The sequence below is a fragment of the Schistocerca americana genome, chromosome X, assembly GCF_021461395.2.
Source record: "Schistocerca americana isolate TAMUIC-IGC-003095 chromosome X, iqSchAmer2.1, whole genome shotgun sequence".
In the NCBI taxonomy this organism is placed as follows: domain Eukaryota; kingdom Metazoa; phylum Arthropoda; class Insecta; order Orthoptera; family Acrididae; genus Schistocerca; species Schistocerca americana.
In genome coordinates, this window is record NC_060130.1 from 625953685 (window position 1) to 625970232 (window position 16548).

At 41.8% G+C, this 16548-nt stretch overlaps 1 protein-coding gene across 1 annotated transcript in view; it reads left to right on the forward strand.

The window, feature by feature from the left end:
- The window catches only part of LOC124556528 (regucalcin-like), a 98492-nt gene that overhangs the window by 64208 nt on the left and 17736 nt on the right, over positions 1–16548 (forward strand). Inside the window, exons 2-3 of the mRNA XM_047130484.1 lie at positions 824–993; positions 10134–10343. Of these exons, the coding sequence (XP_046986440.1) occupies positions 834–993; positions 10134–10343 (370 nt within the window). The 5' untranslated portion in view covers positions 824–833. The remainder of the gene's footprint in view (positions 1–823; positions 994–10133; positions 10344–16548) is intronic.

Here is a 16548-nt window from a genome sequence, read left to right on the forward strand (position 1 = left end):
TCGTTGTAAATGTATTGAAGTCATGAAACTCATAATCCTTTCTTAATTAAATAGTAACATAAACGTCTTGTAGTTATTTCAAACGTACCTTAACCAATTAGTTAAGTCATTCTACCAAAATGGCGCAAACTTTTCATACTAAGGGGCATATCGATGAGAAGTCTTTTAAGCGCGTACATCAAACTTCTCCAAGAATCATCAGCAGCCAAAAGCCAAAAGGTGCTTGTCACTTTGGTACAGTCTCTCATACTGATACTGGTCTTACCAGTTCCCTGACAAATTGTCTTTACAATATATTCAAAATTTTGGTGAATTTTTGGAAAAATATTGTACCCAACATCCGCTCACGAGCTGAAGTTTCTGAAGCAGTTGGCTTACTTAAAAATGAACACATTCACAAAGCCCGATTTCTTTTTTCTCGTTTTCTCCTCCTTCTGGAATACAAAAACAGGGGAGGGGCATTAACTTTTATTTCAGTTCACTTTCGTCTATTTCGCGGCTATAGTGTGCTATTGTACCTTTTAGATACTACTCTGGAATCTGGCAGCCTGTACTGTTGAACAGCGTGACATGATTGAATACAACGTGTGACCTCGATTCGTAGGTAGTGATGGCAATATGACCAGGAACTGCTACACGAAGACAATTTTAGAGACCAGAGCACTGCCTAACAGTGCCCAAAATTGGTTCAAACCATTCTTCCTTTTCAGTATTAAAAACTTGTGTTCTTGTTCTAATATCAAGTTGATCCTATTTGCCATTCAGTTTTATGTCACCGAGCCCCCTGCCCGCTGATTAAACTGTGTTTTTCTTAACTTTACAGCCAGAGCATAATGTCTCCAGTGACGGTGGAGAAGATTTCCGAACCCTGCAGATTAGGAGAAGGGCCACACTGGGACACAGACAAGAAAGTCTTGTACTTCGTCGACATCGACGGAATGCGAGTTCATAAGTACGACCCGGCGACTCGTACTGAAGTGACCGTCAATTTCGGTAAGTTCTAATTTACTCTTATATCTCCAGCAAGCTAGGTTTGAACAGGTCTGCAGCTGTTATGTGATTACACTATCTGTTAAAAGAACCGTCTTAAGTTGCGTCGGAAGTTTTATTGATACACTGATGAGTAGCTTCGACAGCTCGTCCATCATCAAATCATCCGTGTACGTAAGTCTCGCGTTACAACCAGACGTGCATTACAGGCCACATACAGCGATGTTCATATGTTGCCGCTACGTGGTATGGCGCCACGTTTACAAATTTTATGGCCTGTAATGCATGTCTGGTTGTAGCGCACGACTTACGTACATGTATGATTTGTTAATGGACGATCTGTCCGAAACTAGTCATCAGTGAATAAATAAAACTTCCTACGCAACAGAAGGTGCTTGCTTTGACCGTTATTGTTCTAGTTTACCCGTTGACCCAGTATTTATTGATTAGCCAAAACATTATGGCCACATGCTTAGTAGCTTCTTGGGAAAAAGTATGACAGCGATTCAGCGTGGCATGGAAGCTACAAAACATTGGTGGGTCTCTGGAGGTATGTGGCACCAGACGTCTACGCACAGTAATGCAATTCCTGTAAATTACGGGCTAGTGTTTTCTACAGGGTGTTCGGTAATTCCCATTACAAACTACTAGGACTTGGAGAGGGGAGCGGGTACTTAATAGCCTGAATAGGAGCCCATGAGTGGGAACATCATCCAACGATGCTACAGAGCGTCAAAATTAAGGATGATCCCTTGATGATGTTACAAACTTTCAAGAATGATACAGAAAGATAAATGTATCAGTCCAAGGTTAGGGTCCCAGTACCAGAAACAAACGAGTGGAAAGTTCTAAGCGAAAACCGTTCTGAGACCTCTGACAGTGGAATACATGTACTGGTGCTGTTGTTGCTGCCCGCCCAGCTAGCCGCGCGGTCTAACGCGCTGCTTCCCGAGCGGGAAGGCATGCCGGTCCCCGGCACGAATCCGCCCCGCGGATTAGTGTCGAGCTCCGGTGTGCCATCCAGCCTATGGATGACCACTGAGGGCTACGGCGGGACGAACCCTCTCCGTCGTTTCTTGGTCCCCGATTCAATACACAATACACTGTTATTGCTAAGATTGTAGGGTAGGAAACTTCCAGAGGTTGCAGTAAAGACCAAAACAAAGAAAAAATATCCAGTAAACATGGTTTCTGAAGTGTATACCTTATGAGCTGTGAGCACCTGTTCATCTTCGCTAGTGTGAAAGACATCTCCTCTGTTGAACAAGTGCTCATAGCTCTTAAGGTACGCTTTTTAAAGCCCACGTTTACTGCAAATTTTTTATTCTTATGATCCATGCTACGAAATGTGAAAGATGCCTACCCTACAATCTTAGCAACAACAGTACTAGTACATGTATTCAACTTTCAGAGGTATCAGAACGGTTTTCGCTAATAACTTACGACTCATTTGTTTCCGGTGCAAGAACCATTACCTCAAATTGATACATTTACCCTTCTCCTTCATCCTAGAAAATTTATAACATCATCCCTGAATCATCCTGCACATACACACATTTACAGGCGCCACGCTCTGTAGCGTCGTTGGACGACGTTTCCGGACGTGGGTTTCTATTAAAAATACGAGTATTATGTACTCAGTCCCCTCTCGAAGTTCTCAAAGTCTGTAACGGGAACTTCTGAACACCCTGTTGATGCGGGGCTGGCACCCCTTACCGTCCCAGATGTGTTCCGTAGAGTACAGAATTTGGAGTCCAAGAAATCAACGTGAGTTCACCATCATGCTCCTCAAACCACTGTCTTGCACGATTCTAGACTTATAACACGGACAGTTGTTCCGCAGAGAGATACCACCGCCGTCATGCAACACATCAAACTTTAACAGATGCACGTGCTGCGTGATAATATTCACACAGTCCGCAGCTGCCATTGTGCCTTAGATTACTACCACAGGTCAGCTGAATGTCTCCCTTAGTGTAATACTGCCATTGTGTAACAAAAAACGTGAGTCACCCGGCGAGGCCCACTTGAATCTTAACTGAGGATGTCACTGGGTTGATATGGGAACACAAGAGGCCGTCTGCTGTAGAGCTCTTTCTTCAAAAGTGTGCCCTGAACGGCGTACTCCGAAACACTTGAGTCTGCTCCGGTACTGTAACTAGCGAAGTGAACTCGCATTCAGGAGGGCGATGATTTAAATCCGCGTCCGGCCATCCAGATTTAGGTTTTCTGTAATTTCCCTAAATCGCTCCATATATATGAAGTGACATGCTAATGTAAGTAACTTATATACCCGCTAATAACTGTTTCTTGTAAGACTGCATGTACAGTTATCCTTCAGTCACAAGTATTTGAAATGAGGCAGCCAGAATATACACCGACGGAAAAAAATCGCAGCACCAAAAATAATTAATGCAGAGTAATAAAATTTCAGGAATACATTTGTATAGGTAACATATTTAAGTGGTCAATGTAAGCGCGAGATAAGTCATTGGAGATGTTAAATGCTGGTACATTAATAGCCGTTGTCACCGCCAGAATGTTGAACGCAAACATGCATGCATTGTGTTGTATAGGTGCTGGATGTCAGTTTGTGGGATGGAGTTCCATACCTGTTCATTTGCACTGTCAATACAGGGACGGTTAATGCCGTTTGTGGATGACGCTGGGAGTTGTCGTCCGATGATGTGCTCGATTGTAAACAGATCTTGTGATCGAGCAGGTCGAGACAACATGTTGACACTCTGTAGAGCATGTGGTGTTACAACAGCGGTATGTGATCGAGTGTTGTCCCGTTGGAAAACACCCCCAGGAATGCTATTCATCAATGGCAGCACAACAGGTCGAACCACCAGACCGATGCATAGATTTGCAGCCACGGTGCATGGGATTGCTCCTGCTGTCATACGAAATCGCACCCCTCAACATAACTCCAGGCGACTGCGTCGGAGCTTTCCTTGAAGTAACCGATTTGTAACATTTCGTTGTGTCACTGTGGTGCCAGCTGCTGCTCATATTTCTGCTGCAGATGCAGTACGATGTACCAGAACCATACGCCGAATACGATGGTCTTCCCTCTCGGTGGTGCCACCCGGCCGTTCGGAGCCCTGTTTCTTTGCCACAGTACATTCCCGCGACCATCACTGCCAGCAATCATGTACAGTGGCTACATTGCTGCCAAGTATGCCTACAGTATCGCAGAAGGGACATCGAGGTTCTCGTAGACTTATCACACGACGTCGTTCAAACTCAGTGACGTATTGATAATGGCGTTTTTGTCGCCTTAAGGGCTTTCTCGACTCACCACGTCCAGCCTCAAAAACAGTAACGCCCACGACCGTTACAGTGTGTATTACACGCAAACCTGATTTCCATTTAGCGCCACTCTTATACCACTGACGCGAAATCTGAATAGACGTCTTTCAGATGTAGAAACGCTCCTACTAACTATCGTTTATGTTGCACAACTACTTTTTGGTGTTGCAGTACAGGGAAATACCAGAAAATTGTATGACAAAATGTTGAACATGTGACGTCACCAGATAGCATACTTCGGCACGCGTGTAGTGTGGTTGGGCTTGTCGATCGTACTCTCGCCAGGAGGGGGCAGTGCTGGACATCGCTCCGCTAGGCTATTATTGTAAATGTGATCTGTTGTAAATGTAGAAGTTACAAAGTTGCTGTTCTCCATGTGACCAAGCAAAAGCTGTTCTTATTTTGTGGTTCTTTGTTTTTGTACCTTTTTTTTGTTTACAGACTTTATTTAGTAAAGAAAACGTAGGTTATTTACTGGTAGTGACGCAATTCGGAAGATTATACTCATTTGCTTGTGGCGCAATACGGTAGTTTTTTGTTGTACCGTACTTTGCAATAAACCAGCTGTATCCGCGATATCGCTAAAAGAAATAATAAATACAACATCAATGTAAACACATAATTGTCTAACCCAGTGAAAAAAATACTTCCTGCCATTCGCAAGATTCGAACCTTGTGGCAGTGGTGGACTAAGAGGGATGGGGTGGGGGGGGGGGGGGGTGGAGAGGGGGGCGGTGGATGGAGGTGGCAGAGAGGGCGGCCTGCCCCGGGCCTCTGGTCTTGCGTGGCCTCCAAATCTTTATGGCCTCGAGATTTGGAGCCCCCCCCCCTCCCCCGAGACCAGCTCATTTTTAATCAAATCCCAAACAAGATCAAAATACTTTTAGTAAACAAGAGGCTATTTGGCGTTCTAGGCCCTGTACGTAAGTCAAATATGAACACAAGTACCTGCTTATCTATTATCAGGCCATGGCAACTGTCAATGAGTGTGTTCAGAATTTTTGGAATCATTTTTGTAAAACGTTGCATGAAACTTAAGAACGGTGCAATGATAACCAGTTTTCTGCCAGACGCAATTATTCTACGGTAAACGGTTTTTGATATCCATGCCATCTACGCAAGTGTACTAAAGTGCGGTTTAAAAATACGCGCGTAAATTCAGTGAAGAGCTTACCAGTCATCTGTTAGTATTTTAACTAAATATTGCATTCTAAAAATTATTTCTTTAAAGTTTATGCATTATTATTACATAGTTTATTGTGTGACTATGCAAACCCAACTAGATGAACCAGAGTAGAGTCATCCAGATTTGAGCAACGGTTTTTACCAACTGTAGACATCAACGTCAACGCTAGAGTAAAAAAAAAAAAAAAAAAAAAAGTTTCAAATGGCTCTGAGCACTATGGGACTTAACTTCATCAGTCCCCTAGAACTTAGAACTACTTAAACTTAACTAACCTAAGGACATAACACACATGCATGCCCGAGGAAGGGTTCGAACCTGCGACCGTAGTGGTCGCGCGGTTCCAGACTGCAGCGCCTAGAACCGCTCGGCCACCGCGGCCGGCACGCTAGAGTCATCTAGACTTTATACCCAGGAATTAACCATAGAGAAACGGGTTGTAACGTTTTTTTATGCCGGGAAATACTGCAGAGAGTATTACAAAGCTGCTAATGCCGCATCCATGTCATGTGTACATGGAAGATTGCAACGAAAAATTCGAAAACTCAGTCCAAAAGCTCTGTTCAGTCCCTGTGCTAATCTTTCCTTAAATCTTTGTACAATTCACGCATCCACATGTGTTCTCTCTGGCGTCACCTGTCTTGGAACTGTAAGTTATATTCATTGTTTTCGTCTGTTGCATATACAGGTGAATTTCTTGTAGAAAAAACAAGAAAAAGTTTGAAACGACTCTCTGATACTCGCTGCGCTGCTCATTATAATTGAGTTACGCTCATAAAAGAAGACGGGGAAACAATTGCGAGCGCTTTGGAAGATATGCAAGATCCATCCAAGGCAAATCTTGATACTACATCTGCAGAAAGCTTTCTCCTTCCAGCTATACCTGATTTTACCTTTTTGACCTACATCAGCTTTTGACACATGATAATGGAGGAAGTAAGTTTAGTCCAACAATGTCTACAATCACCAAAACTGATTCTGGATAAGGGATTTTCCAAGATAAAAAGTCCTGAATGAGCTTTTAGTGGTAGAATGAACCGTAGTTATAGACAATGCTGTTACTTTTAGCACTAAAAAAATGCAGTGGTGTTGTTGTTGTGGTCTTCAGTCCAGAGACTGGTTTGATGCAGCTCTCCATGCCACTCTATCCTGTGCAAGCTTCTTCATCTGCCAGTACCTACTGCAACCTACATCCTTCTGAATCTGTTTAGTGTATTCATCTCTTGGTCTCCCTCTACGATTTTTACCCTCCACGCTTCCCTCCAATACTAAATCGGTGATCCCTTGATGTCTGCCGGCCGGAGTGGCCGAGCGGTTCTAGGCGCTACAGTCTGGAACTGCGCGACCGCTACGGTCGCAGGTTCGAATCCTGCCTCGGGCATGGATGTGTGTGATGTCCTTAGGTTAGTTAGGTTTAAGTTGTTTTAGTTCTAGGGGACTGATGACCATAGAAGTTACGTCCCATAGTGCTCAGAGCCATTTGAATTTGAACCTTGATGACTCAGAATATGCCCTACCAACCGATCCCTTCTTCTAGTCAAGTTGTGCCACAAACTCCTCTTCTCTCCAATTCTATTCAATACCTCCTCATTAGTTATGTGATCTACCCATCTAATCTTCAGCATTCTTCTGTAACACCACATTTCGAAAGCTTCTATTCTCTTCTTGTCTAAACTATTTATCGTCCACGTTTCACTCCCATACAAGGCTACAATCCATACAAATACTTTCAGAAACCACTTCCTGACATAGACATTAAAACTGAACGACGAGTACGTAGTAAGATACATAAAACAATGTCGGGCGAACGAGCTCATGGCCCTGGATTATCGATTTAAAAAGTAGTTCGTCGATCGATGTTTGAATGCACAGACCGATTTATACATGAAGTGTTACAACAGCACACAGCTGTAAAGAAAATCACCAACATTTTCCAAACTGTTAAAACAAAGTTTATGTTTGAAGATTCCTTTGACTCACTTCAGAACCTGGTAGAAATTTACAAGTTTGGTAAGGGGCGGGTGTAGCAAGAAATGAAAAGGCAACCGTAGGCATCTACGTGCATCCGAAACGAGTGTAGACTGTGCTGCTTGATGGACGGCCTAAGAAATCCTTCAATTTATAATTACTTGGAACTTCAGTGAATCAGTTCACTGTACGTCACTCGTATCCAATACTTCTTCATCGTTTGTTTCTCAGACTCATCAAGCGAAAAAAGTTTTTTGATGTGTTTGTAGCGTACACTCTATAAAAAATAAAGTATTTATGATGTGTGTACCTACGCTCTAGCAATTGTTAGGCACACTGAAGTGTCCTTCTGCAAATACACCTGTAAGAACGTATGGTGACACGAACTGCCGCGAGTGTGTTGAAATATAACGGAAATCCACTGAAAATGGCTATGAAATCTAGATTTGCGAGAAAAACAAAAGCTAATGGGATTGCTACTGACAGCTGTGTGCCTCTCCTTCCTTATAGTGTACGGTTGCTGTGTACAACGGTTGCTGGTGGAATAAAAGTCGGTTACGCTGTAAGGAATCAGGACAACTACCGCACATGCACCAAACTGCGACTCTAGCGCTCTTGCGGAAAGAAATCTAGACGGAACTTACTTTCTGGATGTACCTCGTATTTCAACCAAAATCGTTTCCAAGTAATAAGAGCACCAACATTAGCAACCAAGTCGTCGTGTACCCTAAACATGAACTCACCATGCCATAATCATCATCATCATCATGAAACTTCCTGGCAGATTAAAACTGTGTGCCCGAGCGAGACTCGAACTCGGGACCTTTGCCTTTCGCGGGCAAGTGCTCTACCAACTGAGCTACCGAAGCACGACTCACGCCCGGTACTCACAGCTTTACTTCTGCCAGTATCTCGTCTCCTACCTTCCAAACTTTACAGAAGTTCTCCTGCGAACCTTGCAGAACTAGCACTCCTGAAAGAAATGATATAGCGGAGACATGGCTTAGCCACAGCCTGGGGGATGTTTCCAGAATGAGATATTCACTCTGCCTCCATTCCACTGATTATTGTTTCAGTCTCCGGACGCTACCTTGTGTAGAAAATCATCACCATCTTCGCTGTAACGTGCCAAAAGCTTAGTCCACTGCCGAGATGGTATCTTTTGTGTTGATCTGTAAGAGCTTTTGGCAGCCAACGAACACAATGTCTTCCAAAATTCAGTTTTCCGGAAATAATTTCACGTGGACATGGTCTTGAAATTTCCAGGAAATTTTTTGAAAATTCTGATGCTGTCAGCTTACAGTATTCCTTTACGAGTTCTTCAGCTGCACGAACCAATTTCTCTTTGACCAGACATGGACATATACTTCGTTCGTCATCGAGCACTTAATCACGCCCTTCATTGAAATCTCGGACTCATCTCCCCACTACAGAATCACTCATCGCAATTTCTCCGTTAAACCTCGAAAATCTGTAGATGAGTGTCGACTTGTAAAGCTTCCTTCACATTCAGAAAACTAATGAGTATCTATTGTCGCAAACAGTGGGATTTTCAGTCAACTTACCCATTCTAAACAAGCACTATACAGAATAAACAACACACACAGAACTCAAAATGATATCATTTCTTCTTCTTGGCTCAAAGCAATTACTGCGCATGCACTAAGCTGCTGTTGTAGCGCTGCTGCGGAAGGAAATACAAATGGAACTTCCTTTCTGGATGTACCTCGTATTTCAGCCATATTCGTTTTAAAGTAATAATAACAGCATCACTAATTACCAAGTCGTTGTGTGCCCTGAGCATGAAATCGTCATCATCCTCGTTATCGTCATCATCATACATACATGACAAATGTAAGTAATTTCGATAATTTTCAGATGCATGAATATCGATACTCATTTGGAAGCAGAATATTACTACTCCTTTATGCTCTTTACAACAAATGTGACTGTCAAAATCTCTCACAGAAAAATGGAACTGCAATAAAAGTGTTCGTAAAATCATTTCCAAACTATGTTGTCTGGTTCGCACAAGGCGATTTGTTTGTTCCATCATCCTTTGTAACCTTGAGAGAACAGTTTTTCTCAGAGGTTCATTGCTAGCCTTGACGTCCGGTTCTGTGCGACGAAAACTGTGAAGTTTTCATAAAGTTGTTATTTCTTAGTATTATCTGCATAAATTTCTGCCTAGTTACACATTCAACAATATCTTCAATGAGATATTGGTTGTGTGCACTTTTCTTGTTCTCCTCCTTCTTCTCGTTCTTCTTAGGGGTAGCTATTCGAATCTCTCTCCGCTCTGTATCGTGTCGCTGCTGCCGTAATTTGCATAACATCGACTTATTTAACTTTTAAACATTTCCTTACACGTTCAGTCAGCTTTCTCTGCCACTTCTTTCTCCTTTTCATCACCAATAACTATAATGGTGTTAACAGCAACCAATGGAGCTGTCTAGGAAGACATTTTCAGCGATTCCTTTCTGTGCATGCTCTGAGAGTTTAGAACGCGCATTACCTTGAAGCTCTTTGAAAGAATAATTATAAAAGCGACTGGTAGTGTGTTTATTCTGAAAAGAGGTAATAATGAGTTCCTTGTTAACTGCTTGAAGACGATCATCATTTTATCTGAAGGGAAACCATGCAGAAGGATTAAAATTGTGGTTTTCTTTTATTACAGATGAGGAAGTGTCTCTTATTATTCCAGTTAAAGACACGGCAGACAAATTCGTTGTAACACAGCGTCGCAAATTGGTGCTGATGACGTGGGATGGGGAGAGCAGCAAGCCAGCCGCTCTGGAGATGATCGCGACAGTGGATGAAGGGGATGGCAAGCAGGACAACCGGATCAACGACGGCAAGGCGGATTCTGCCGGCACCCTCTGGGCAGGTAAACGCTCGCTCCTTTTCATGTAAACACTACCATGTTGTCTGTTCTGTTTCGTAACCCTTAACGAAAGTGAATGACTCAGGAATCTATAGTAGTCGGCCGGTGAGTGAATGAGTTCTATGCAGAGAAATATCGGCAGGTTAAAAACAATGCGGTCGCCAACAACGTTGACGCCATAGCATTACTCAGAAAAAAAATGGTGTCACGTGAAGCTATGCAAACAAACCACAACTGGATTTTAAGTCCACCTATTATGCAAACAACGCCCAAACAATGCCCAAACATTTCAGCATCTTTGTGCCATCATCAGTGATGGGTACTTTCATCCAGTTCTGTACAACGTTTTAAGAAATAATTATACTAAGGAAATTAGGCCTAAAACCGTTTTTCTCTGTTATATTACCTTCATTTTTCCTATATTGTTCCGATTCCAATGATCCTCTTTACGTTACTGTATATTGGTAGCTTGTCATCTGCAATTAAATGTTACTATGAGTTTGTTTAGCGAGTTAACAAATCACAGTACCTATAAACGTGTTTTTTTTTAATATTTTGTCCATACGTGGTCCACAGCCTCACAGAATTTTTTCAAAGAAAACATTGACCTTAGTAGGCTGTAGAATCATGTAATGTATTTGCTGCGCGATTGGCTAGTTTCGACACAAAATCGTTTTCAAGCACCTGCAGAAGAATACGTAAACGTGGACGAATATTACATTAAATATATACACCATGGAAGACCATTAAACACAATTACAATTGTGTTTAAAATTCTATAAAAGCAGTCTTACTTATTTATACTTAATCATTATGCAATATGTCGTACTTGTTGTGGCTTACAATCGAAATATCATTCCATATGTGAAGCCATACATCAAAGAATTCATCTGTATCACAATCTAAGACCGAAACCATCGTCCTAGACGCATATAAACACAGCATCTCATGTGTGAACCACAGGAATTCCATGTACAGACTGAGGTCGAAATCAGCTGTTCTTTGCTAGCAATTAGAATAGCTGATTTCAGTCTGAATCATTTACGAAGGATTAAGTATTATAAACAGAATAAATTTACCGAGACAGGGCCTTGTTGAAATCGTGACGAATACTCACAGTGGGCTCATAAAATAACCAACTTCTCGTTTTCGTAACCTTATTAACCACCATTAACCACGAAGCTGTATATATATACAGCTTATATATCTTGGTACAAATGCTGCAATATACACGCAGGAAACCACACGCAATTTTTGTGAGGCACTAAATTTTTCATTACCATTTGCAGGAGCAAAACCACAAGGCAGATTGTAACATTAGTAGCACATGTGAAGAAGGAAATACTCCGTTTATGTGGACGTCTTCTAACACAATACTAGTCCTGTGCTGGTCAGTTCGTTTCTGCTTCAGACAGTTCTACAGTCCGTGACATAACGTTTGCTACCAGAAATAAGTAAATAATCAAGTACAGTCGAGAGAAACTCTTTACCTAACAACGTGGCGGTGTATGCAGACGACAAGGAAGTGCATTTCTGTGCTGAGATACCCGAGTTCTACCAATAGTGTTGTCATCACTGGTCCTACGTGACTGAAGAGGGCTGGGTATTAGGTATAAAGCTGCGGTGCTTCGGAGGCCACGCGATGCCCCTGCCACAGACAATGCAGCTCTGCGGCCTTATCGCTGCGGCTCGTCGTTACGACAGTTGGTCTTGCGGCTAGCGCGACGACTTGATGCCGCACAGAAATTTCTCCGAAGTAGTGCTCTGGTAATGTCTGCTGTAAACCTCGGTATTTCCCGTGTAGGGGGCATTTACTTCAGCAACATAGGGGCAGACACCTGGCGGCCGTACAACTGGACATCTCTCGTCGACCGTGGTTCGGCTATACGAAGCTAAGTAACCGTCAAGTGACGTCTATCAGTCGTACGGGGCTGCGACACTGATGTTACCCTTCACATTTACATCGAATAAAGGATTTAGTTTCTGGAAGTTGGGATCAAGATCAACCTGACGTGGTTGAGGTGACTCGTACAATACTGCCATTCAGAAGGAACAAGCACAAGACGTACTGTAGAGGTAACTGGTTGCAAGGGGTTTTCCACTACCTACAAGTGTTTGTTACTCCCTTACTCTACAGTTTCGATGTACATTGGCACAATTTGATAGCGGAATAGTTTAAGGAAGCTGAAATGCAGATTTAAACTTTGTACTCTGAGTTCACTTGGCTCAAGTAAATTTATGGTGGCATCCTGGTCGTTAGAAAATAAATAATATTAGAGTATTTCCTTTTAAGAGAGCATTTGAACTAGAGCCAGTCATAGCTTCACGTCCTTTTGTTCTTCTCTTTTCTCCCCAAAATATCTTCAGTAAATCACTGTACTTTCTCTTCCTTTCCTCTGCCCATCAATTCCTTGTTGTTTCGTTTCTTGAGACGTATTCAGTTTTTTTTTTTGTTTCTAATTTTATTTCTGAAATGTTTTGTGTTCTCAGTTTTCTGTTCTGAGGCTTTCAATCGTTCCAAGTCTACTTGAGTGTCTTCATCCACCTGCTCTTTAATTTACTTGCATTCAAGAAGTTAAAAATGTTCTTAGTTATTCTGTTTTCATCCATTCTACATATTATGTGTCCGTAGAGCCGCAGGCGCTTATTATAACACTTGTGGTGCTTTTGTTGTAGAGTTCAAGATATCTAGACACTAATGGCTCCAGTAGCCCAAAATCGATACATCTGAATGTGTGCATGGCGTACTGAAATCCCGAAATGGCAGTCGAAATAAAATAACTTCTCAAATACTTATGGCTGTTAGGGGATTTTCTTTAATAAATAAAGCGAACCATGATGCTCAGCTTGATATTACAAAAGGCAGGACATGGTTCTGAATGGGGTATGTGACCGACACAGACGACAATGCCTGCTCAACAAAGTGCTCTCACGCAGGCCGCAAGGTTGGTAAAGAGTTCTTGTGGTAGGGCGTTCCATTCGTCAACACGTGCGGTTGACAGCTGCTGCATTATCGTTGGTGCATGTGGACGTGCTAAAACATGTCTCCGCAACGCCTCCCACTCCTGCTCGATGGGATTTATGTCGGGGGATCAGGTACTCGAGTCCATTCGCCGGATATCCTCTCGTTCCAACAGCTCCACATCCGCGCCTGGGGATGCGGTCGCTCATCGTCATCCATAAAAATAAAGTCAGTGACGAATGCACCCTTGAAAGGACGTACATGGGGTAGGAGTATAGTGTCACAATAACGTTGACTGGTGAATGCACAGTGTTCAAAGATTTGGTAGAGTTCGGACGAGGGGACTACTGGACTTTTACTAGACTTTCTCTGTGCACAAATTTCACGGGGCGCAGTTTACATGAAACACAGGGTCACGGAGGCTTGAGCGTCCCGCAGCCTCGCCCCCACCCACACCAACCCAGCCTCCCTCCAGGCATCAGGAGAAGAGGACGCAACTGTGACGACACGATATGATGGACGAGAGCGATTCCACGTGGACTCAACGGCGATTTTATAAGCTAACAATTTTCGTTGGTATCTCCATGTGTGGAGGGTGGTGTGGCTGTCTGCCTGCGTTTCTCTTACACAACATGGATCTTCCAAATTTGGGACTAATATTTATCCGGTACTACGGCAAACTAATAAACAAGTAAAGATCCAGAAGTAGTTTTACACTGTAAAAATTATTGTAACATAGTGAGAAAAGTTGTAAGGAAATCAAGAAATATGTATGTTAGAGAAGAAATTAACAACTCTGACAATAAAATCAAATCAATATGGAATGTTGTTAGGAGGGAGACAGGAATAGTAACCACTGGGGTAGGTAGTATTAGTATTAAAGAGAACGAGACCATCCTAACAGTACGCAAGTAGCTCATGTATTTAACAACCATTTCTTAAGTTTAGGAGAAAAAATTGGTGAGAACAGTTCAAATGAAAAAGCCAGGCAGTACATGGAAGAGTCTGCTTTGAAAAAATTTTGTCAGGTTAACTTTCAACCATCAGTCTCGTGTGAAATAAGTAAAATTATTAGATCTTTGAAAAATAAATGTTATGTTGGAGTAGATGACATCCCTGATAAGATATTAAAACAATATGGAGCAATTACAGCTGATGATCTGAGTCACATATGTAATGCATCACAAACTCAAGGTATTTTCCCAGACGAGTTAAAATATGCCATTGTCAAGCCTCTCTACAAAAAGAGGGCATCACACATGTCACTAATCGTCGGCTAGTATCCTTGCTTACAGCGTTTTCAAAAATCTTCGAGAAAGAATGGGATACTTAGTAAATCACAGTTTGGATTTCAAAAATGCTAATCCAAAAAAATGGCTCTGAGCACAATGGGAGTTAACTACTGTGGTCATCAGTCCCCTAGAACTTAGAACTACTTAAACCTAACTAACCTAAGGACATCACACACATCCATGCCCGAGGCAGGATTCGAACCTGCGACCGTAGCGGTCACGCGGTTCCAGACTGTAGCGCCTATAACCGCACGGCCACTCCGACCGGCAATGCTATTCTACTGAGACAGCGATATACAATTTCACTGTCCACATAACAGAGTCTTTAAAAAGTAAAATGTCACCAATAGGAATTTTCTGCGCCTTGTCCAAAGCATTTTACTGTGTGAACCATGACATTATGTTACAGAAATTACAATTCTATGGTATAAATGGAATAGCATATGAGTTGTGTAAGTCATACATACAGAACAGGAAGCAAAACGTTTCCTGATATGGGTAAAGTGATTTAAGTAAGTTTGCCACTTCATCTAACTGGGGCGAAATTACATTAGGTGTTCCACAGCGTTCAATCATTGGTCCCCTTCTGTTCTTGATGTATGTGAACGACCTCCCTTCCAATCTGAAACAGGAAGCTGAACTGACACTGTTTGCCGATGATACAGGCGTCATTATTAATCCAGTAAAAGAAAGTCCAATTGAAAATGATACAAATAAGGTCTTTGGAAAAGTCATTAATTGGTTTTCTGCAAATGTGCTTGCTCTAAACTTTGAAAAAACACAGTACATCCAATTTTCTGCTGCAAAAAGTACAATTCCTTCAATAAATATAACACATCAACAGAAGTCAGTAGACAGGGTAGAGTATACTAAGTTTTTGGGTGTACATATAGATGAGAATCTTAATTGGAAAATTCATATTTTGGATCTTCTAAAGCGACTAGGTTCAGCAATTTTTGCAATCAGAATAATTGCCAATTTTGAGAATATAGAAATCAGTAAGCTAACATACTTTGCATACTTTCACTCTCTCATGTCATATCGAATAATATTTTGGGGTAACTCAACATTTAGACAAAAAGTATTCACTGCTCAAAAGAAAGTGGTTAGAATAATGTGTGGGTTTCATAATCGCACATCTTGTAGGCATCTTTTTAAAACATTGGGAATTCTTACAACAGCCTCACAGTACATTTACTCACTAATGAAATTTGTTCTGGACAACAGTGACATTCATGATTATAATACCAGAAAAAAGAAAGACTTACACTATCCTTTACTCAATCTATCTTTGGCACAGAAACGGGTAATATATACTGCTATAAAATTTTTCGACAAATTACCAGATGAAATTGTTTTTGAAGCTTTTAGTGCTGTCTGACAGACAGCACTAAAAGCTTCAAAAACAAATTGAAATCATATCTCCTTGACACATCCTTCTATACCATGGATGAATTCTTGAATAGGAATAAATAAATGTATAAATATAGTATATGCATTTTGTGCCATTCAAGGGAATGGGGTAAATAATAGAAATATTAATCTTTAACTCTGTATTGTAATATATATATATATATATATATATATATATATATATATTAAAAAAATCTTGTTTCGTATCTGCATTGCTTGTGCACTTGACACGTTCCACATCATAACGGCTACTGTACCGTGCGATTGATCAGTGGAACACGCAACCAACTAACTTCTTTTGGTTAGAAGGCCAGTTTGCATCTAGCCATTGGCCTACTCGGACGTGAGTTCGGAGTGTTGCACTGTGCACCGTCCGTCCAAGAAGTTCCGAGATTTTATTCCTGGCGTATCAGCGACATTAGTGCAGTAACTACGGTGGCAGCTTGAATAACAACTGTAAACAACAGGTGTGCATTCGACCTGCCAGTTGTGAGCAATCAGTGTTAAGTTGTAGACGTGACACAGTCATGGACTGTGAGGC